Source organism: Capricornis sumatraensis, chromosome 3 (assembly GCF_032405125.1).
Source record: "Capricornis sumatraensis isolate serow.1 chromosome 3, serow.2, whole genome shotgun sequence".
Classification (NCBI taxonomy): domain Eukaryota; kingdom Metazoa; phylum Chordata; class Mammalia; order Artiodactyla; family Bovidae; genus Capricornis; species Capricornis sumatraensis.
In genome coordinates, this window is record NC_091071.1 from 15141448 (window position 1) to 15165154 (window position 23707).

At 45.9% G+C, this 23707-nt stretch overlaps 1 protein-coding gene across 2 annotated transcripts in view; it reads left to right on the top strand.

Moving 5' to 3' along the window:
- The window catches only part of BCL7C (BAF chromatin remodeling complex subunit BCL7C), a 30588-nt gene that overhangs the window by 2440 nt on the left and 4441 nt on the right, over positions 1-23707 (top strand). Inside the window, exons 5-6 of one of the 2 annotated variants that reach the window (XM_068969081.1) lie at positions 1104-1189; positions 1940-2110. In XM_068969081.1, coding sequence (XP_068825182.1) covers positions 1104-1189; positions 1940-2065 — 212 coding nt within the window. In that variant the 3' untranslated portion in view covers positions 2066-2110. Of the gene's footprint in view, positions 1-1103; positions 1190-1939; positions 2111-23707 lie in introns of those variants that run through there. The other variant, XM_068969080.1, reaches the window with a different exon arrangement.

Genomic DNA, 23707 nt, shown 5'->3' on the forward strand with positions numbered 1-23707 from the left:
CAAGGTTCTTTTCCTGCTGCAAAGCCTTCAGTGATGCCCTATGACCTTTGACTCCTCAACCTGGCACTCTGGGCCCTTCATGAACTGTCCCCTACTGACCTCATTGTTCCCATCCAAGAACACCCTGATTTGGGCCTATGTTCCATGTCTAGATCATTCCACACACTTTTGTACCTTTACTAATATAAAAACAATAATTCGCATTTATCGAGCGCTTACTCTGTGCCAGGCCGCGTGCTAATGGCTTTTCCTGTCTCATTTAATCCTTATAACAGTCTTGTGTGGTGATTACTATGCACGTGGTGTAGTCACTCAGTTGTATCTAACTCTTTGCAACTCTTTAGACTTTAGCCCACCAGGCTCCTCTGTCCATGGGGATTTTCCAGGCAAGAATACTGGAATGGGTGGCCATGTCCTCCTCCAGGGGATCTTCCCCACCCAGGAATTGAACCGGCATCTCCTGTGCCTCCTGCTTTACAAGCAGATTCTTTACCCGCTAAGCCAGCAGGGAGCCCAGTCATTACTATAATCATCCCCATTTTACAGACAGGAAAACAGGCTTAGAGAAATAAAGTTACTTGCCCAAGGTGAGAATTTGAACCCAGGTAGTCCGGGCTTCCCAGATGGCTCAGTGGTAAAGAACCCACCTGCCAATGCAGGAGACATAAAGAGACACGGGTTTGATCCCTGAGTCAGGAAGATCCCCTGGATGGGGGCATGGCAGCCCACTCCAGTATTCTTGCCTGGAGAATCCCGTGGACAGAAGAACCTGGTGGGCTACAGTCCATAGGGTCGCACTAAGTCAGACACGAGTGAAGTGACTTAGCACCCACGCATGGAGTCCAACACCCAGATCTGTGCTTGCCGAGCTTCTGTTGCCTCTACCTGAAATGTACTCCAGCTGCACGTTTGTCTACCTGATCAAATCTACTCACCCGTCAAGATCCCACCTACGTGTCCTTCCTGTGTTTTCTTTCTGAGTTGCAGCCAGGGATCTGGCTCCCCACTCAGTGCTCCCACAGCCCACAGGCTTATGTGACTCGTGGGTTTCCCTCCTGGTCTCTGCAGTGGCTCAGGGAATGTCTGTTAATTTCATGTTTCAGATCCTGGAGGCGTACCTGCAGGCAGCACGGATGAACCCCCCATGCTGACCAAGGAGGAGCCTGTTCCAGAATTGTTGGAGGCTGAGGTGAGAGTGGCCACCTGGACTCCCAGGTCTTGGAGGAAATGGGGAGCTGTGGGGTCGCTAAAAGCTTGAGGGCTGCACTCTTGAGGTCAAGGTGGGAAATGTAGGCCTTGGATACAGCTAAAGGCTGGGTTCTTGGGACTGAAAAGAAAAGGGTGTTTTAGAAGCAAAATCCTACAGGCTGGATGGGGGCTGACTTGAGACCATTAAAAACCTGAAAAGCTCATGGTGCACCTTCAAGTTTTTTTTTTTAATCCTAAGTATGTAACTTAGCTTTAAAAAGTCTCCCACAAACTTCTGACTTTTCCTACAAGGACTACCGTGTGATACGTTTTCCAGAATTATCAGCTTCTTTCCCCCAGTGTTGTTTCCGGCGCCTTACTTAGTCTGCTTTCCAGGTGGCGCTAGCGGTAAGGAACCCACCTGCCAGTGCAGGAGACATAAGAGATGTGGGTTCGATCCCTGAGTCGGGAAGATCCCCTGGAGGAGGGCATGGCAACCCACTCCAGCATTCCTGCCTGGAGAACCCCATGGACAGAGGAGCCTGGTGGGCTATAGTCCATAGGGTCGCACAGAGTCGGACACAACTGAAGCGACTTAGCATACACACACTTTGCATCCTAGGGCCCCAGCCCTGGGCTAGACTCCCGAGTCGGGGAAGGGAGTGGAGTAGAGGCTTTGGAGAAGGCAGGGCTAGGAGCCTGCACTCCTGGGTTGGGGTGGAGCTCACGCCTGTCCACCCTTCCTCTCCAGGCCCCTGAAGCTTACCCCGTCTTTGAGCCCGTGCCATCTGTCCCCGAGGCAGCCCAGGGTGATCCCGAGGACTCGGAGGGCGCCCCCCCACTCAAGCGCATCTACCCAAATGCCCCTGACCCCTGAGAAGCCGGCCTGCCTGTCCTGTCGCCCCCGGGGCCCCTTTGGCTTTTTACAAATAAAGACCCTTTTGTAATTTTGTGTCATGTCGTTTCCCCGTCAGGGCTGGGGAGGGTCTTTGGAGACAGTTTTGTCTCACGCTCCAATTCTCAGAGGGGGTCACTGAGGCTCTAAGAGGATCTACCTATAGCTGTACCCTGAGTCAGACATGGAAGGGGGGTTTGAGCCAGGATCCTGCCTCCCCCACCCTCTCTCCACTCTGTCTTGTCCCCCTTCCTTTGACCCTGCCTTTGGCTGTCCTGCTCTTGGGAATCCCCAGGACCCCTTTTCTTCCTGCTCAGTCCTGCCCAGGCCCAGCAATTACCAAAGCTCTGGGCTGCTAGGCGTGTGAGTCTCATTCACACACAGGAACATGGAGGCCTAGCGGGATTTGGGGGCCTGCGATGACCCAACCTGTTCCCTGCCCCGAGGAAGCTACCGTCTGGTGCCTCCCTGCCTCTGGTCAGCCATTCCTCCAGTGGACCCCTGCCCACACTCCTAGTGGAATCTTCCTTGTCCTCAATCGCCACCTCTTCCAGGAAGCCTTCCCTGACTGCAGGCTTAGTGAGTTTCTCCCGCCGTTTGGGCCCTCACACCACCACCCCGTGTGTTTCTCTCCCTTTGTCTCAGTATTGATCAGGATGTTGGGGGATGGTGGATTTGTGCATCTGTCTCATCCACTAGGCTGTGGGCCACTGAGAGCAGAACTTGGTCCCAGCCATGCCTAGCAGCACACTCGGCATAGAACAATGATAGTAACTATTTGATGAATGAATGAATGAGCTGAGGCTCTCCAGGAAGGCTTCTCTGAGAAGGTGGCTGGTGAGCTGGACTCTGAGCCATGCACCTCAGCATGGTAGATCTGAAGTCAGAAGTCCTGGCTCTGTTACTCACTAGCCCTCTGGCTCTATGCTGGGCTCCTTTCCCTCTCTGAGCTGTAGTTTGTTCATCTGACCAATGGGGACAATAGCTAGGCCTCATCTGCTGTAATGATTTGTGGGAACCTTCAAATAACATAAGAAACCTTCACTCTATGCCTGCCAGAGAGTCAGAGTCAGAGTCCTATTTTTAACAAAGGAAGAGACTGAGGTTCAGAGAAGACCACACTGAAACTTTAAAGAACTTTTTAAAAAATTTAGGGGTATTTCCTGATAGCAGCTGCAGTAGTAATACTATTTGAGCCGGGCTGGCCAGGGGAGCCAGGTGTGCAGTGATGTGGTATAGTCATTTTTGTTGTCGCCTAAAAAATTATCACAATTTTCGTGGCTTAAAACAACACAGATTTATTACCTTAGCATTCTGGAGGACAGATTTCCAAAATTACTCTCAGTGAATTAAAATAAGTGTCAGCAGGGGCTCGTTCCTTCCAGGGCCTATAGGGGAGAGCGTGTGTGTTTGCCTTTCCTGGCTTCTGCGGTCCACCTGCAAGTTTTGTGACCCTTGCCTCCATCTTCAAATCCATCAGCAAGAGTAGCATCCTCCAAACTCCCTTTCTCTCTCTGCTTCCATTGTTACCTTTTCTTCTCTGACTCTCCTGCCTCCCTCTATTAAAGACTCTGGTGATTACTTTGAACCTACGGGATAATCTAGGATAATCTTACTGTCTCAAGATTCTTAATCACATCAGCAGAATCTTATTTGCCATGTAAAGTAACATCATCACAGATTCCAGAGATAGGGCATGGACATCTTTGGAGAGCCATGATTCAGCCCAGCACAAGTGGTACTAATCTCAACCGTTTTCGGGGTGTGTGGGTCATCTCATGTATCACCCCATGGGGTAACGAGAGTGCTCTGTAAAGTGCTTTGTTTGGATTAGTACAGTATTAAGGCTCAGAATTCAGGCTCTGGGTTTGAATCTCAGCATTCCCATTCATTCTCTCTGTGACCTTGAGCAACCGACTTAACCTCTCTGTGCCTCAGTTGTGTTATCTGTACAATGGAGATAATAGTAATATCAGCCTGGTGAGATGATTGTGAGGATTAAATGAAGGGATACATAGAAAGAGTTCTCAGCTTGGTACATAGTAAGTGCTCAATAAATGGCTTTTGTTTTCCTTATTAGCCCATTTTATAGATGAGGATGTTCAGCAGTAGGGGTAGAGGGCAGAGACTCACTTGCCAGTGAGACTGGGAAAGAAGTTATTTCCAAGTAGCCTTTGAAAGGCTTAAGTTTGAGTCTCCCCCATTCCTATCCCTCTCCTGGCCCAAGGCCTCAGGCTCTGGGCATCTGTCCCTTGGCCCAAGCCTGCCTGCACCCTTTCTGTAGTCTACTCGGTAACTACTCCGTAACTTTGAAAGCCACCTCTTCCATAGCCACACCCATGACCATCCCCTTGCCATGCCCTCCCTGCCCTCTCCCCACGTCCACACTCTTTGGAAATTCTTCACCCTTGGCTCTTGGGCCCTAGCCTCCAGTGCCCCGCCATTCTTTTCCTCTGTGTCATTCTCTCCTTTTCCTAACCCCTAAAATATCCCTCATGAACATTTTCTGACCCAGCTCTTTTCGTCATGAAGACTCTCTTTGCTGGGTCCCACCTACTCCTTGAATTAAGGTCCCAAGTCTCTGTCTTCAAGTCGTGCTCCCACGTGCCTCAGGGCCACGTGCCTTCAAGGCATCTCCCCTGGGATGCCCCGCAGGTCCTCAGCCTCATCCTCCTCCCAGCCTGTTCCCAGCATGCCCCCCTGGGATTCCCCAGAAATGGCCCACAATCCCAGGAGTTGGCTAAGGTGGGAGCACCCAGAAGTCAGAGTCAACATTCGATGAGGTGCTCTGTCTCATGAAGTCCCTGTTCTAAATAATCTTCCTACCTTCTGGCCCTTTCTTTGGGGTCCTGGTGTTTTGCTGGTGCTTCTCAGTGAGTTTCTCTGCTTTGCTTTTGCCCATCACCCATCTGTTGTCTACCCAGCTGCTAATTATAGCAACATATATTTATTGTGCACTTACTGTTTGCCTGGCACTATTCTAGGCCCTGGGGATACAGCATAGACTTAATGGAAAATAAATCTTTGCCTTCATGGACCTTATCTTCAGTAAATTAGATCTTATGTAGGAAATTATAAGTACTTTAGAAAAAATAGTGTAAGGGAGGTGGGGAAAGAGGAGACTGCAATTGTGAAATCAGAAATTCAAGGGAAGCCCTATGGAGGAGATATTTGATGAAAAGTTTGAAGGAAGTTAAGGGGAGAGCTTTGCGCTTACCTGGGTGAAGAACATTCCGGAAAGAGGGAATAGCCAGTGCAAAGGCCCTGAGGGGGCACATGGCTGGAAATGATATCAGTGCCTCTGGAGTGCAGGGATGGGAGGGGAGAAGGGTAGGAAGTGAGGTCAGGTCAGGTAGGGCCACAGAGGCAAGTCAGGCACGTAACGTGTCATTCAAACTTTGAGGATAAAAGGAGATGTATTGAGTTTTGAGGTCTCAGCCTCATCCTCCTCCCAACCTGTTCCCAGCATGCCCCCCTGGGATTCCCCAGAAATGGCCCACAATCCCAGCCTTGTCTTCCTTTGGCTCAATACATGCTGGGAACAGGTTGGGAGGAGGATGAGGCTGAAGACCTGCAGGGCATCCCAGGGGAGATGTATTGAGCCAAAGGAGATGTATTGAGCCAAAAAGTTTGAGTTTTTCCATAATGTTAAGGATTATGAATCTTACCCAAATGAATTTTTTGGCCAACTCAGTATTAACAGTTATACCCAGATAACAGATGAATCCTGGGATAACTAGAGTGTAAGGTCATCCTTCTTGGAGGCCATTGTGAGGACCTGGCTTTCATTGTCAGTGAGATGAAAAACCATTGAGGTGTGAGCAGAGCAGTAACATGATCAGATTTAGAGGATTTTTTTTCCTCAATATTTTAGTATATAGAGTTTGTAACACTGATAACACCTACCACCCAGATGCTCTAACATTTTACTGTGTTCACTGTACCACATATCCTTATCCACCCATCCATCCATCTTTCTTATTTTCTTTATACATTTCAAAATAAGCGGCACAAAATGGTATACTTCCCTCTCAACACTTCGCCATATATGTCATTAGAGTCCAGTGTTGACTAGAATCCAGGTTTTTCTTTTCCTTTGAGGCAAACTATCCATATAGCAAAATGCACAGGTGTTAACTGTCTTTCAACAAATATATAATCTGCATAATGCAAGCCCTTATCAATGACATCACTGTCTCCCCCTGGAAAGTTTCCTGTTGGCTCTTCCTTGTCCCCAACTCCCTAGAGGCAGCACTGTTCTAATTTTGCTTTTGATTAGGTTAACCTGTTCTTGAATTTCACATGCATGGAATTTTATAGTAGGCACTCCTTGGTGTCTGTTTCCTTTCATTCAGCATAGTGTTTTTGAGAGTCATCCACACTGTTGCTTGGATCAGTGGTTTGTTCCTTCCTATTGCTGGGTTATAGGCTGTACATTTGGGTTTGACCGGCAGTGCTCTGCCAGGTAGAGAGCAGATGGTTCCAAGTCCTCTCGCTGTTTCTAGCTCCCTGTACAAGTATGTCAAGGCTGGCGCTCTGGATAAGGGCATCACAGAGAGATGGATCGCCTTTTCTCAGGGCCCTTTCTAGAATATCTGGGGGCATCGGTCCCCAGACAGAACTATATCAGAGGTAGAATCTAGGGTGACCAAGCATTCTGGTTAGCCCAGGACTTTCCCCTATGTTAGCCCTTCAAGTGCCATTCCCAGGAATCCCTCAGTCCTTGGCAAGCTGGGGTGGTTGGTCACCTTAGCGGGATCCCACCACTGCCCCTTGAGCCCCAGGCCCTTTCTCACTACACACTACACGTCCTTCCTTCTAAGGACTGATTGTCTTTATACTCCAAACCATTCTGCTGCTCCCTAGCTCTAAAACTTTACATGGCTCCCCATGGCTTTGTCTGGCAACCCAAAGGATATCCTCAGCCTACAGCAGTGGTTGTTGGAACCACCTGGGAACTTTTGATGCCTAGCTTCTAGCCCCAGACATTTTCAGTGGTATAGGGCACAACTTGGGCATCGGCTCCACAGGTGATGCTGATATCCTGCAAAGTTTGGGAACCAGTGGCCTGTGGCTAGGACTTCCTTGCCTTACATGGTATTGAACGTGTTGCCAGCACTTAAAATCAAGTGATTTCATATAAAAATCTGGACTCCTGGCCTCCTTTGACAAAGCAGATGCTCCGAGACTTAGAGTCTGCTAACAAGGATGGTCATCACCCAGGGAAACAGAGGGCTGGCTGCCCATGGAGGCAGAGCATGTGTTCTTCACTCTCCGCAGTCCCCATCAACCCCCCATGCCTTGCTCTGCTTGTTCGTGTTCATTTCCATGGCCAGCAGGCCAGTCTGGACTCTCCAGCCTGGTCCTTGCTCACCTCCTCAGCCTCTTCGTTTCTTCTTCTAGGGTGCTTACCTCATTCCTGACCTGCCACATGGGCCTCGTGGTGCTCTTTCCCACCTACCTTTGCCCATGCAGTTCTCTCATCAAACTCCTTATCATGGCAGACCAGGTCCTGCTCAATTTGGCCCTGGCCCACTTCTCTCGCTTGGGCTTCCCTGGTGGCTCAGCTAGTAAAGAATCCACCTGCAATGTGGAAGACCTGGGTTTGATCCCTGGATTGGGAAGATCCCCTGGAGAAGGAACAGCTACCTACACCAGTGTTCTGGCCTGGAGAACTCCATGGACTCTATAGTCCATGGGGTCCCAAAGAGTTGGACACAACTGAGCGACTTTCACTCACTCACCTCTCTCACCCCTCTGCCTGAGCTCTCTACCATCTGACCCAGGAACACACAGAAGCTGACCAAGCTAGTTCCCATCTTAGCCCTTGCTCTTCCCTCTGCTAGAGAAACCCTTCTCTTCCTCCTCTTCTCTTTCTTCCTGGCCAATGCCTACCTATCTTTCAGGCCTTGGCTTAGCACTCACCTCCTTCAGGGAGGTTCTTTGATCCTCAGACTAGGTCAGGTTCTGGGTTAGTCACCATACTTCCTCTTTCACTTGACATCTCACTTCCTGTGCTAAAGTAAGGCCACGTTGTTCATCTCTGTTGCAGGGCCTTCTGTAGTGATTGGTAAGTAGTAGGCATTTGTTAGTGGTCAGTGCACGAAAGACCATCTCCCTTTCTCCACTGTCAAATCCTACTCCTTTTCCTGTTACATTTCTACTATAGCATTCAACTCTGTTCTCTTGGAGACCCATAACTTTACTGAGATCAAATGATCCTTTGAGTTTTAGCTCAGGTCCTTCTCACAGTGGACTCAGAGGGTCCCAAACCCATCCTGTGGTTGTTTGCCCAGTTTCAGAATGCATATCTGGAATTGGCATACTCAGCAACAGGTGGACTCTCCAAGTCAGTTGAAGGCAGGGCTGTAACTGGTTGGTGACCAGGTCCCTGCACAGGGCAAGTGCCAGGGCAGAGCACAATAACTTACTCTGTTCTCTTATATTTGTCTGTTGGCAATGACTTTTCTGCCTGTCCCCTCCTTTGTTGCGCCAGTCAGCTCTGGGATGCAGCTGTGGTGATGTGAAGGGTTCAGGACACAGCATAGGAATGGAGGTATTCCAGATTCAGGTGATTTGTACTGTGTGATCTTGGGCAAGTCATTTCCCTATCTAGACCTTAGTTGTCGCATCTGAAACATGGAGCCAATATTATCTTTTCCATATACAGTAAGTCCCCTACATGAGAACCTTCAAGTTGCGAACTTTCCACAATGCAAACGTGTTTGTATGTCCAGTCACGTAAGTTAGTTCACGTGTCTGGTGTACACTGTCACGCGCACCTTCTACAAGTGGTTGTGCTTTTGTGTATTGTACTGTACTATATAGAGTACAGTAGAACAGTATCTTTATTCCAAGCCCAGGATACCAAGAAGCAAGTGTAAAAGCAGCAGCAGTGTAGCTGCTAAGAAGCACCAAGTGATAACGATGGAAACAAAAGTGAAAATAATTGAGTGGAGCGAAGTGAAAAGATTAAAACGTGAATCATTCAACCATCAGCAGGATTCTAAAGAACAAGGACAAGGTCATGGAACATGTGAAGTGAAGTCTTCTGTGCCGATGATGTCAACAATAATGTCGAAGCATGGAAAATTGATGGAGGAGATGGAGAAACTTCTCAGAGTGTGGATGCAGGATCAGCATCAGTGTCGAATCCTGCTCAGCTCAATGCTGATTCAAGAGAAAGCTACAAAGCCTTTATGAAGGCTTGAAGAAGAAACAGGGCGAAGAAGCAGAGGGCGCATCTTCAATGCCAGCCATGGTTCAAGGCTACAGCCAGCCTTCACAATGGAGAAGTGGTGAGGCCACGAGTGCAGATATGGTAGCTGCCTGGGAACTTCCTGAAACCCTTGGAGGAATTATTGTACTGTACTGTACTAATGAAGACCTGATGGAATTGAAGGCCCAGAGGAAGGACGAAGAGAGACAAGAGGAAGAAGAAATAACAGAAGAACTGAAGCGATTCACGATGCTGGAAATGACAAGATGATTTTATTTGAGGAGGCAGTTTTAGTTTTTGAGGCATAGGGCCTGAATGTAGAATGGTACATGAATGTTGTTCAGGATGCTATCCAGCACTACTCAGTCATCTATAATGAGCAAAAAAGAGCTTCTACCCAATCCATCACTGGATTATTTTTTTTTTCAAGAGGGTAGACAGAGTTGAATCCAGCAAGGAACCAGAACCTGTGCCATCAACGTCAGATGTGAGTGAAATTGCAGCTTGCTCTCCGTCTCCTATTGCTGACGATCCTTCAGTTCCACCATCTCCCACATCCTCTCCCTCCTTCAATCAGTAACTCTTTCTGCCTGTTCACTGGATGCCAGCCCCTGGATGCCAGCTGCTGTACTGTACTTTTCAAGGTACTGTACTCTAAGATTAAAAATGTTTTGTTTATTTTTTTGTATTTGTTTTTTATGTATTATGTGTGTGAAAAGTATTAAAAAAAAAACCTGTTACAGTACAGTACAGTACTACTGTAGCTGATTGAGTTGGGTTCCTAGGCTAACTTTGTTGGACTTAGGAACAAATTGGAGTTATGAATGAGCTCTCCTAAGGATCTGGTTGGTATGTAGGGGACTTACTATATATATACCAGGAGCGGAGTGAACCAAGTGCAGATCATGTACCCTGAGAAGCTATATAGAAACCAAATTTTTGTAAAGTGAATAATATTTCGAACCTTTAAGTTTTAAAATCACTGGTAGGATTGCAAGCACTCTAGGAAATTTAGGAAATGCAGGGCCAAAGAAAAGAAAGTAAAAGTCCGTTGTATCGATAACAACCTCAGTTGAGGTTTTACTGTATCTATTTTAAGATATGGTGAGGGAACTGGAGCGAGGCGGTTGGAATCAATGAAGATAGCCCTAAATGGGGCACCGGGGGTCTGGTTCAACTGCCGGGTGACTTCAATCGCTTTGTCTGTAGAAATGGATCCACAGGCCGTGCTCCCCTCACTGCCTTTGGTGAAGCTTCCTGGAAACAAAGGAGGGCAGCACGCCTTCCAAACGACCGACAGCCAGGAAAGCGCGCCGCGGCGTCGCAAGGGTTAAGGGCACAGAGCGCAGAGCCCGGCATCCTAGAGAGGCCGCGGGCGGACTTCCGGCGCCGGCGCTCTGGGCGCGGTTTCTCCCTGGGTTGTGAGTAACTAGCGGAGGTATGTGTGACCCGTGCTCTGTCTGAGCTGCGGCCGATCAGGGTCACCGAGGCCAAGCCGTGCCTTACTCCGAGTCCCCTTCCTCCGAGTTCCTGACCAGCATTTTCTGGGGGCAGCATGTGAGGCACTCTGGGCCTTTAGTCTCCATGGCTGTAATGCCTGCATGAGGATCCCGGGACTAGCCGATCACAGTCGGGTTTTTTCTTAATTACCTACCCCAGGGAAACTACTGTATCCCCATTATCCTCAGTCCAGCTCGGGAGCATGTTCTCATTTTGCAAGTAAGAAAAGTGAGGTTCAGGGCGATTTTCTCCACAATCATGATGCACGACGGTGGCGGAGTAGGGAGGATATAAACCAAGTTTTTGCGACTTGAATGGCAGATCTGTTTGGGGAAATATTAACTAATATTGAGTGCTTACAACTAGAATCTTCATAAAGGGGCAAAAGCTTACCACAGGGAGATGATGGGGGGTGGTACTCACAGATCTGTCTGAGTTAAGTAATAGTGAGTTATAATAGTGGTCCTGGTTCGGTATCTTTGCATCCTTTACCTCAAGGAGAAAAAATAAATAAAATTTAGCAGCTTTCTTTCTTAAAAAAAAAAAAAAAAATATATATATATATATATATGTATATATATGTATACACACACACACACACATATATTTATTTATTTATTTATTTGGCTGCTCCAGGTCTTAATTGTGGCACTTGGGATCTTAGGTCTTTTTTGCCACATGCAGGACCGTTAGTTGTGGCATGTGGGATCTAGTTCCCTGACCAGGGATCAAACTCCAGCCCCCTGCATTGAGAGTGTGGAGTCTTAACCACTGGACCGCCAGGGAAGTCCCACAGCATATACCATACAATCTGCCCACTTAAAATAGACAATTCAGTGGTTCTTTAAGTATGTTCAGAGTTGTGCAATTCTCACCACAGTCAGCTTTAGAACATTTTTCATCACCCTCAAACCATACCCATTAGCAATCATCCCATTCTCCTCCAGCCCTAGACTGTCACTAATCTATTATATGCTCTGTCTGTATAGATTTGCCTATTCTGGACATTTCATATACAGCCATATAAGGCCTTTTATGACTGGGGTAATCCCCTATCTTAAAGTCCAGGCCTTGAGCTCAGAGCTTTAGCCTATAACCATAGCCAGTGAGAATTAAATACCATCATTTTGACATTGTTGTATTTATTTTTTACCACCTTAGGGTAAGTTCCTGTTTGTGGTAGTGTCCTTGAATAAATGTGTTTTCATTATGAAAGTTATTTTTAAATGACAAGATTAAACAAATAGAAATGGTGTGTGAATGTCTGAAGGTTGGCAAGATGGGAAGTGAATGAGGTTTGGAAAACACTAGATTGTCTGATTTGAGGCTTTCTAGGATGTAGTTGGAAAACCACCCTATTATTCCATTTCACTCTCCTAACAATTTCTCAGAAGAAGTGCATCATTTTACTGATGAAGAAACAGGTATAGCAAAGTTAACTATGGTAACTTGTCCAAGGTCACATAGCTAGTGACAGAATCTAGATTTAACCCAAGGTCTAATTCCAACAACCACTTTTTAATCAAGTTTGAAAGTAAAACTGGGGGTGAGAAATGGGCTAGCAGACTTGATAGAGGACCCTAGCCACTAGACCAAAGTATCTGGGGACCAGGCTGGTTAAGTTGTTCTGGGTACACCATCAGAGTACGTGTGTACTCAGTCGTGTCTGACTCTTTGGGGCTGCATGGATGGTAGCCCGCCAGTCTCCTTTGTCCATGGAGTTTTCCAGGCAAGAATACTGCAATGGGTTGCCATTTCCTACTTCAGGGGATCTTCCCAACCCAGGGAGTGAACCCACATCTCTTGCATCTCCTGCATTGGCAGGCAGATTCTTTACCACTGCACCAGCTGGGAAGCCCCTTCAAACAAATATACAATTATTAAAACACACACACACACATACACACACACACTGTAATTTGTGACTCTAAGCAGAAATTCCATCTGAGGCAATGGGATTTTCTTCCTCTCTCAAGGGCACACAGGAATCCAAGAGGTGTTGCCTGGATAACTAGAGATGTGACATGTGTGTTTTGTTGCCAGAGAGAGTCTTAATTCCATGGTGGGAGAAATTCCAGTTAAGGAATTCAAGACCTTGTACTAGAGAAGTGTCCTAATTCACATGGCAGCTACATCTGCAGTTTCTTCTAAGTAAAGTCACTTCTGAGCAGATGCCATGACACCCCACTTTCCTCTCAAATCCCCGATAGGCCCAGCAGTTAGCATCTGAACCCAACTTTCCATAGCAGTGCAGAAGACATGGGTTCGATCCCTGGTTGTAGGAACTAAGAGCCTGCAAACCATGTGGCACAGCCAATATAATAACAAATAAAAACTTTTTTAAAAAAGAAAAGCTGAACCAAGAAAGTTCAAAAGGAAAAACTAGGGAATGAAATATTCATAGAGGGCTTTGAAAAGCTCTGACACATTCCTGGGTATCCCTAGAAGGTCACAAGCACATGTAGAAAAGACCTGAGAAGACCCTAAACTCACCTCTAGCTGACCTTAATGCTCTGTGCAAGCAAGAAGTGGAAGTTAAAGCAGTGTTGCACACATACACACAGTCCCTCAGAAAAGACTAGGAAATTTACTAGTTGAAGGCATTAGTTGTCCAATCATTAGCTGACCACTAAGCAAGTTAATTGAGCACAGACTTTAGTGGCCATGCACAAAGAATACAGTCTTTACAGAATTAACCTAGGAAAGTTCATAAATAGCAGCAAGAACAACAACAAAGCCTGAGGAGGGGCAGAATCTGACTTTTGGAGTTGCCACATTATAATATTTAAGATGTCACTGTTGGGAACTCTCTGACAATCCAGTGGTTAGGACTCCATGCTTTCACTGCTGAGGGCCTGGGTTCAATCTCTGGTTGAAAAGTTAAAATCCCACAAGCCACATAGTGCAGCCAAAAAAAGAGATGTCATTTTCACCACCAACAAAATAATTATGAGACACATACATGTCAAATAGAAATAGAAGTTCCGGAGCTTAACAATGCAAAAACACAACTGAAATGAAGGATTCAGTTAACAGGGCTCTGTAGCAGATTTGACTTGGCAGAAGAATCAACACAACTGAAGACAGGTCAATTGAGGTTACTCAATCTGAGGAACAGAATGAAAAAAAAAAAAAAAAAAAAGAATAGTGTCCCCAGAGACCTGTGGGATATCAGCAGGTGTACTAACATACACATAATGAGAGTCCTAGAAGGAGAGACGAGAACTGTGTAGAAAGAGTATTTGAAGAAATAATTTTCCCAAATTTGATTTTTAAAAAAATTACACAGCCACAAAGCTCAAAGTAGGATAAACTGACAGAGACTCACATCTAGACACATCATAATCAAACTGTCAAAAGGCAGAGTCTAAAAGCAGCAAGAGAAAAAGGAAATCATCATATACAAGGAATCTTCCATAAGATTAACAGCTAACTTCCTATCAGAAACTATGGAGGCCGGAAAACAGTGAGATAACATATGCAAAGTGCTGAAAGACTAAAACTGTCAACCAAGAAATCTATACCCAGCAAAACAATCCTTCAAAAATAAAAGGTGAAATTAAGACATTCCCAGATCAACAAAAATGGAAAGAATTTGTTCCTAGCAGAGTTACCCTACAAGAAATAGGCAATCTTTTAGGCTGAAATGAAAGGACTAGACAGTAACACAAATCCACATGAGAAAATAAAGAATATCAGTAAAGGAAACTATGTAAGTAAATGAAAAAGACAGTATAAATACAGTTTGTTTATAATTAAATATGTTTTAAAGAAAACTGCAAAATGCAATAATTGTAAAGTGGGGTTTATGGGCTTATAATAAATCAAGACGTAATCTGTTTGGCAATAATAGCACAAAGTAGGCGTGAGAGAAGGGAGCTATATAGGAGCAGCTTTTTACATACTAGTGAAATTAAGTTGGCATTAACACGAACTAGATTGCTTTAAGTAGAGATGTTAATTGTAATCCCCAAGGAAACCACTGAAAAAGTAACTCAAAAGAATAGACTAAAAGAAACAAGGGAATTAAAATGGAATACTAGAAAATATTTAACACAAAAAGAAAGCAGTAGTGGAAAAACAAGAACAAAAAGTGAAAGGCATATAGATAACAGATAGCAAAATGACAGATGTCAATCCTATCTATTAGCAATTACATTAAGTGTAAATAAACACTGCAGTCAAAAGATAGAGATTTGGCAGATTTAAAAAAATCTTAATTTAAAAAATCCAACATGATCCAACTATATGACATCTTTCTAATCAATGACAAATAGGTTGAAACTAAAAAGAGAAAGATATACAAGAGTAACTGTAAGAGATGTGGAGTGGCTATGCTAATTACTAGACAAAACAGAATTCAAAACAAAACTTGTTACTAGAGACAAAAGATATTTTGTGATAATAAAAAGGTTGACCTATCTAGAAGACATAATAATTATAAATATATAGGCGCCTAAAAACAGAACCCCAAAATACCTGAAACGAAAACTGACAAAACTGAGGGAAGAAATAGGCAATTCAGTAATAATTGTTGAAGACTTCAATACTTTTGACAATGGATAAAATAACTAGACAGAAGATCAGAAAGGAAACAAATCCAACAGTAGTGGAGTAGGTTTCCTATCTATTTCATTCCGAGGAACTATGGTCAAGTACCATTGCCAAAGACGTCTGCTAGCCAAGAAATCAGATTGCCTGGTGGTCCCTGCTGCCCTTTACAATTGATGTGTCTACCTTGTCTGGATCCCCTCATGTGTGTTTTAGTTGCTCAATCATGTCTGACTCTTTGCAACCCTGTGGATTGTAGCCCAACAGGCTCCTCTATCCATGGAATTCTCCAGGCAAGAATACTGGAGTGGGTAGCCATTCCCTTCTGCAAGGGATCTTTCTGACTCAGGGATCGAACCCAGGTTTTCTGTATTGCCGGCAGATTCTTTATGGTCTGAGCCACCAGGAAAGCCCAGATCCCATCATACCCACTGATATTAGGGAGCCCCTACTCAAATAGTGATATTCTCTACAAGCATGGAGGTGCTCCCTTCAATGTTTTAGCAAAGAAATTGTCTTCTGGGTCCTCTCACCGAATACAGTTGACAGATTGCACATGATAAATCTAATCTATCACACTAAGCCTTTAGATTCTCCTATGTGATACCAGGAACACTGTAGCATCTTGACCTCACTAAGTGTAGACTGCTATTAGGTCCAGAATTCAGTTAGCTAACCAAGTGATTTCTTAGTGCCAACTTCTTAGCACATTAAATCTGGGATCTTTAGTAAATATACCCATAAATGAATGTGGCTCTAGCTAGAGTTATAATCTACCCTCATTGCTTTAACACCCTTAAAACCCATTCTCATGCATTTCTTAGGTTTCTGTCAACATATTCAGTTCAGTTCAGTTCAGTTGCTCAGTTGCGTCTGACTCTTTGCGACCCCATGAATTGCAGCACGCCAGGCCTCCCTGTCCATCACCAACTCCCAGAGTTCACTCTAACTCACGTCCATCGAGTTGGTGATGCCATTCAGCCATCTCATCCTCTGTCGTCCCCTTCTCCTCCTGCCCCCAATCCCTCCCAGCATCAGAGTCTTTTCTAATGAGTCAACTCTTCACGTGAGGTGGCCAAAGTACTAGAGTTTCAGTTTTAGCATCATTCCTTCCAAAGAACACCCAGGACTGATCTCCTTTAGAATGGATTGGTTGGACCTCCTTGCAGTCCAAGGGACTCTCAAGAGTCTTCTCCAACACCACAGTTCAAAAGCATCAATTCTTCGGCGCTCAGCTTTCTTCACAGTCCAACTCTCACATCCATACATGACCACAGGAAAAACCATAGCCTTGACTAGACGGACCTTTGTTGGCAAAGTAATGTCTCTGCTTTTGAATACGCTATCTAGGTTGGTCATAACTTTCCTTCCAAGGAGTAAGCGTCTTTTAATTTCATGGCTGCAATCACCATCTGCAGTGATTTTGGAGCCCCCAAAAATAAGTCTGACACTGTTTCCACTGTTTCCCTATCTATTTCCCATGAAGTGATGGGACCAGATGCCATGATCTTCGTTTTCTGAATGTTGAGCTTTAAGCCAACTTTTTCACTCTCCTCTTTCACTTCCATCAAGAGGTATTTTAGTTCCTCTTACTTTCTTCCACATATTAGCAATGTATTACAATTCTTCCAATGTGTAAGATGTTCCTTCCTGGATCATAATGTGTACCTGTTCCCCTGGAATATGTTGATATTTGACTCTAGTTAAAGGCTTAAAACTCAACATTCAAAAAACAAAGATCGTGGCATCTGGTCCCATCAATTCATGACAAATAGATGGGGAAACAATGAGAGACTTTATTTTGGGGGGCTCCCAAATCACTGCAGATGGTGACTGCAGCCATGGAAGTAAAAGATGCTTGCTCCTTCAAGAAAAGCTATGACCAACCTAGACAGCAGAAACATTACTTTGCCAACAAAGGTCCATCTAATCAAAGCTATGGTTTTTCCAGTAGTCATATGTGGATGTGAAAGTTGAACTGTAAAGAAAGCTGAGCGCTGAAGAATTGATGCTTTTGAACTGTGGTGTTGGAGAAGACTCTTAAGAGTCCCTTGGACTGCAAGGAGATCAAACCAGTCAATCCTTCAGGAAATCAGTCCTGAATATTCATTGGAAGGACTGATGCTGAAGCTGAAACTCCAATACTTTGGCCACCAGATGCAAAGAACTTACTCCTTGGAAAAGACCCTGATGCTGGGAAAGATTGAAGGCAGGAGAAGGGGATGACAGAGGATGAAATGGTTGGATGGCATCACTGACTCGATGGACATGAGTTTGAGCAAGCGCTGGGAGTTGGTGATGGATGGGGAAGCCTGGCGTGCTGCAGTCCATGAGGTTGCAACGAGTCGGACATGACTGAACGACTGAGCTGAACTGAAAGACTTATAGGCAGCAGGGGAGATGAATTTTGAGTGGAATGAGCACCCCTTTTCAAGGCATTTGCCCCAGGTAAACTTATCACAGGGTTTTCAAACAGAGAAAAGTTAGTTTCATTAGACACAGGAGAGCAAGCTACTTCCAATGGCAAAAGAGACTCAGAATGACTTGGGAGTTCAATATTGTCTCCTTTGTCTGATTCTAACCAGATGTGCCCTTCCAAATTTCTGCACCCTATTCTTTCCTGATTGATGCCCTAGATTTCCCATAACAAATTTGTTAAGACAGTGAATTCAGTTGTCATTTTCTCTCTCTAATCACTCAAGTACGCTGCAAAGAATGCATCCTACCACACAGTCTAGAGTTACTACTACTGCTATAGGAGCGAGGAGAAGCAGCCAGTTGTACTCCCAAGGCATACGCTCTAGTTGGCACCCCATCACAATCAGCCACAGGTGATAGTTTGATTAACTGTGATGCAACTGCATAGTGTGGCTTATTAGCATCCCATTTCCCATTGACTAGAGCTCAGCACTCAAGGTTGTGACCGTATCACTGCAAAATCCCATCTCTGTGGGTCTTTCTCCTAGAACCACTCCCAGAACCAATTATTGTATCAGTCAGGGTCCAACCAGGAGACAGAAGCTACCATGGGAAAGTTTAACATAAAGAACTATTGATAGGAATAATAGGGAAATGGCTAACCAGGGCTAAAGAGAATTCTAAAAAATACAGAATTAGATATTAAGATCAGCTACTATCCTTAGGACTGATGTAGAGAGCCCAAGAAAGATCCCTTTTCCACCAGGCTGAGATCAGACTTCATCTGAAAGGACCTGGCGGACAAACTGCCTTACCTATGTGACTTCCTAGAAATCGGCCCTCTGGGGTGTCAGGTAAAGCTGCTAATCATGGAGCATCGCTAGAACCAAGATGGCAGGAGGTGTTCTCTACAGGAGCCGGGTGCTGGAGAGCTTTATCAGTACAGGGATTGGCACAGTAGAAAGTCATGCCACTGCGGAATCACATGGTAGAAAATATACACTCAGTGAGAGCCAGGTGCTGGAGAAAGCGGCACTGATAAAGGAATCAAGCACTGTCAACATCAGAGAAAGTGAGCTTGGTAAAAACACAATGCTGGAGAAAATCAGACTGCTCCCGTCGTCAAGTGTTGGAAAAAGTATGCTCTGCAGATCAGTGTGAGAGAAAGCTGTGTGAGGGTCAGGACTGGTGGTGTACAAAAGGAGTCCCAGCGCTGAGTCCAGTCACTGCAAAGGCAGCGTGTGGTCTGGGGTCAGTGGTGTCTGCATGGAGTAGAGAGGTAAGGCAATGTGTTTGCAAGTTGGGAGCTGTGAGCTCATCAAAGGACTCGTCACTGTCACCTCTAAGGCAGGGAACCACTGGATGTGCCCACATACATGTGCCCGTGCAAAACTGTGCAACAGGAGCAAGAAAAAAGCTTCAACAGTACCAGAACCAGGAAGAACATCTTCCTCTTTCAATGTCCCTCCAGCGCCCTCTACTGACAAAGCTTAACATCGTGTTCACTGCTAGGAGAAACGTGTACATAGCCCAGTCCAGTATCTCAGAGCAAATACTAAAGCGTGAATTTGGAGCTGAGAGGCAGTAACTTGAAAACTTGAAAGCAGGGGTAGTGAGACATCACATGCCCATTTAACCTGCCAGTCTGGCCTGTTCAGAAGTCAGATGGAGAATAACTGTGGACCAGCATGAACTGAATCGGGTGATGATTCCAGTTGCATCTGCTGTCCCAGATTTAGTACCTTTCCCCTGGTATTTGGTAATTGACTAGCGACTTGGCTTTTTCTCCATACCAACTTGCAAGGTCCACCAGAGCAGTTTACTCTGTAGCTGGCAATGCTGCTGTATATCTTCAGGATGCTCCGGGGATCTGTCAATTCTGATCTGCTGTAATAGAGTCTACAAAGATCTCAATCATCTTAACATCCCACAGACCACCACACTGGCCCGCTATATTGAGAACATTATTGGATCTGATGAGCAGCAAGTAACAAGTACCTTAATTGTCCTAATAGACATATGCAGACTAGAAGGTGGGAGATAAATGCCCTCTAAAGACTCAGGGGGTACTTCCCTGGTGGTTCAGTGGTTGAGAATCCACCTGCTAATGCAGGGGACATGAGTTCAATCCCTGGTCCGGGAAAATTAGACATGCTCCAGGGCAAAGTAAGCCCCTGCACCACAACCAGTGAAGCCTGTGCTCTGGAGTCCATGCTCCGCAACAAGAGAAACCCCTCCAATGAGGAGCCCTCGCACCACAACTAGAGAGTAGCCCCCGCTCGTCACAACTAGAGGAAGTCCACGTGTAGTAACGAAGACCCAGCAGAGCCAAAAAAAAAAAAAAAGATTCAGGGGACTGTCACTCCAGTGAAGTTTCTGGAGATTCAGTGGCCTAGAGTATGTAAAGATATCTCCTCCAAGGTGAAAGACCAGTTGCTCCTCATACAACCTACTCTCCCTCAAAGAGGAACAGTGCTTGGTAGGCATGTATGGATTTTGGAGGCAATGTAGCTCGTTAGTAAAGGCCCCTGGGAGATGCCAGTTTTGAGTATAGAGCAGGGCAAGAGAAGGTTCCATAACACTTTCAAGGCGCCCTGTCTCTGTACCAATGATCCAGCAAAGCCAGTGACATTCCAGCAGGCACCAAGAGCAGAATCAAAGCACAGACTCACAGGATTTTCGATAAGTGTAGGCTCTTTCGTATAGACAACTGTTCTACTTTTCAGAAACAGTCTCTGCGGAGTTCTTTGGTGGTCCAGTGGTTGAGAATCAATCAGCCTTGCTACGAGGGGACGCAGGTTCAATCCCTGGTCAGGGTAACTAAGATCCCACATGCAGCAGAGCTACTGAGCCCACGCACTCAAGAGTCCGTTGCACAGCACCTGATGCAGCCAAATAAATATCTTAAAAAATCTGTAGCTTAAGGGACTTCCAGGTGGTCCAGTGGCTAAGACTCCAAGCTCCCAATGCAGGGGACCTGGGTTCGATTCCTGGTCAGGGAACTAGATCTAAGACCCAGCGCAAATAAATAAATATTTTTTAAAAATCTATAGCTTAAAAAAGAAACAGTCTCTGGCTTGCTCTTGGGACATGGTAGGAACTGAACACGTAGCCAGCAGATATCGGGTGACCAAGCAACCTGAGATACTCATCATGAAAGGGTGTTGTCTGACCAACCCAGCTGTGAGGTTGGGTGTACACAGCAGCAATCTGTCATCACCTGAGAGACGAGACCAACCTTGGAAAGGTCCAGAAGTTACAAGCCATTTACAGGAGCAGGTGGTTTCTTGACCTCTCCCTCCATCCCTGGCTGTGCCTTTCTAGGGTGTCCCGTTTACACCCAGCTGACTGACGAAGAAAAGACTCAAGCCTGTTTACAGGTGACTCTGGCTGATAGGCTGTTATGAGCTGTCAGTGGACAGCCACAGCTCCCCCCACCAGCTGGGTGAACCTGAAGGACGCTGGTGAAGAAAAATCCTCACCGTGGACAGAGCTTTGAGCTGTGTCTTTGGCTCTTCACTATGTCTGGTGGGTGAAATGACCAGAAGTATGGACCTGTATTAATTGATGGATGGTTGCTAAGGTTTGGCTGGCTGGTCAGGAACTTGAGAGGAACAGAATTGGAAGATGGGTGACAAGAAATTTGAGTCCTTATAGCCCTTCTGTTTTTTGCACCGGTTCTTATTTGCAGCATGTGGGTGCTTTGTTGCAGCACAGGGAATCTAGTTCCCTGACCAGGGATTGAACCTGGGCCCCCTTCATTGGGAGCATGAGTCTTAACCATTGGACCACCAGGGAAGTCCATTATAGCCCTTCTTTTAACAGTCTTCCTCAATCAGTTGTACTTCAGTTGGAGTCATTTCATTCAGGGGTCCAGCTTTGTCTTCTCTCCTCTGGTTTCTTAGTCCTCATTGGGTTGTTAGCTTCTCTTTAGCTGTTCATGAGTTTATTTCCTCTGACCACTCAGAACAGCATTTTAGCTTCTCTCAAACAGCTGCTGCTGCTAAGTTGCTTCAGTCATGTCCGAGTCTGTGAGACCCCAGAGACGGCAGCCCACCAGGCTCCCCCGTCCCTGGGATTCTCCAGGCAAGAACACTGGAGTGGGTTGCCATTTCCTTCTCCAGTGCATGAAAGTGAAAAGTGAAAGTGAAGTTGCTCAGTTGTGTCCGACTCTTCGGGACCCCATGGACTGCAGCCCACCAGGCTCCTCCGTCCATGGGATTTTCCAGGCAAGAGTACTGGAGTGGGTTGCCATTGCCTTCTCCACCCTCAAACAGAGGCAAGGAGCATAAGAGAGCAATGCTACCCTGAACAGGCCAGGGTGTTAGTTTGCTTGGGCTGCCATAACAAAGTGACCACAGACTGGTGACTGAAACCACAGAAATTTGTTTTCTCACAGCTTTATTTATTTATTGGTGATGCAGCAAGGCACGTGGGATCTTAGTTCCCCAACCAGGCATCAAACCCATGCCCCCTGCAGTGGAAGCAGGGAGTCTTAAAATCACTGGACCACCCGGGAAGTCGCTCAATCTCCTCTTCTCTTAAGGATACCAGTCATGTTGGATTAGGGCCCTCCTTCATGACCTTATTTTAACTTCATTACCTCTTAAAAGACTCCATCTCCCAACAGAGTCACATTCTGAAGTAGCAGGTGTTGGGATTTCAGCACATGAATTTGAGGGGGGTGCACAACTCAGCCCTTAGGAACCAGTACTGAACACATTTGAAGACCCTTATCCTGCTGTAAGACATAAAGAAGAGGACACCTCACTGACAGGGCTCCTCGAGTGACGGCAGCCATCTTCTCCAGTCAGTCTGTCTCTACAGATCCCTTCCAGGTCCTCAGAGGTGAGCAGACTAGAGAGGCTCTTCCGGGGCTCTATGTCAGGGGGGAAAGAGGGAGCCCCCATGACGCCCCTCTTCCTGAGTTCTAGGCCATGTTACTAAACCCCAGAATTCATGATGTATCCATCCACCGTCGCTGGTAGGATGGGACCGTGACAGGCCTCCCCTTGTAAAACCTGGTTTATAGAGGAGTAAAGCAGAACTCCCAAGTGGAAAAACATCAAGAAACTGGAATATAGATACATTTCTCTTTCCTAAAGTGAAAGTGGCTCAGTCATGTCTGATTCTTTGCAACCCCATGGACTCAGGCCAGAATACTGGAGTGGGTAGCCTCTTCCTTCTCCAGGCGATCTTCCCAACCCAGGGATCAAACCCAGGTCTCCCACATTGCAGGCGGATTCTTTACCAGCTGAGCCACAAGGGAAGCTCTTTCCTTAGGAAGGCGGGAAAGAGGGAGTCCTTGAAAGGATTCCCACCTCTTTAGTCAGGCTTTTTTTAAAGATTTTTTTTGTTTATGTGGAGCATTTTTTAAGTCTTCATTGAATTTATTACAGTACTACTTCTGGCTTATGTTTTGGTTTCTTGGCCTCCAGGCTTGTGGGATCTTAGCTTCCCCACTAGGGACTGAACTGCACCCCCTGCGTTGGAAGGCAAAGTCTTAACCACTAGATCACCAGGGAGGTCCCTCTGGCCAGGTTCTTTCATGAAACCAAGTGTATTCATTTCCCCTTGCTCCGTAACAAATGAGCCCAAACTTAGAGTTTAAAGTGAGACTTATTTATTATCTCATGTTTTTGTTGATCAGAGACTATGGGCTTGGCTGGGTTCTTAGTTTAGGGTTTCATAAAGTGAAAGTAGATCAGTGTCCGACTCTTTGCGACCCCATGGACTATACAGTCCATGGAATTCTCCAGGCCAGAATACCGGAGTGGATAGCTTTTACCCTTCTCCAGGGGATCTTCCCAACCCAGGGATCGAACCAAGGTCTCCTGGATTGCAGGCAGATTCTTTACCAACTGAACTATCAGGGAAGTCTAGGGCCTCATAAGGCCCAAGTCAAGTTGCTGACTGAGGTGGGCTCTTACCTAGAA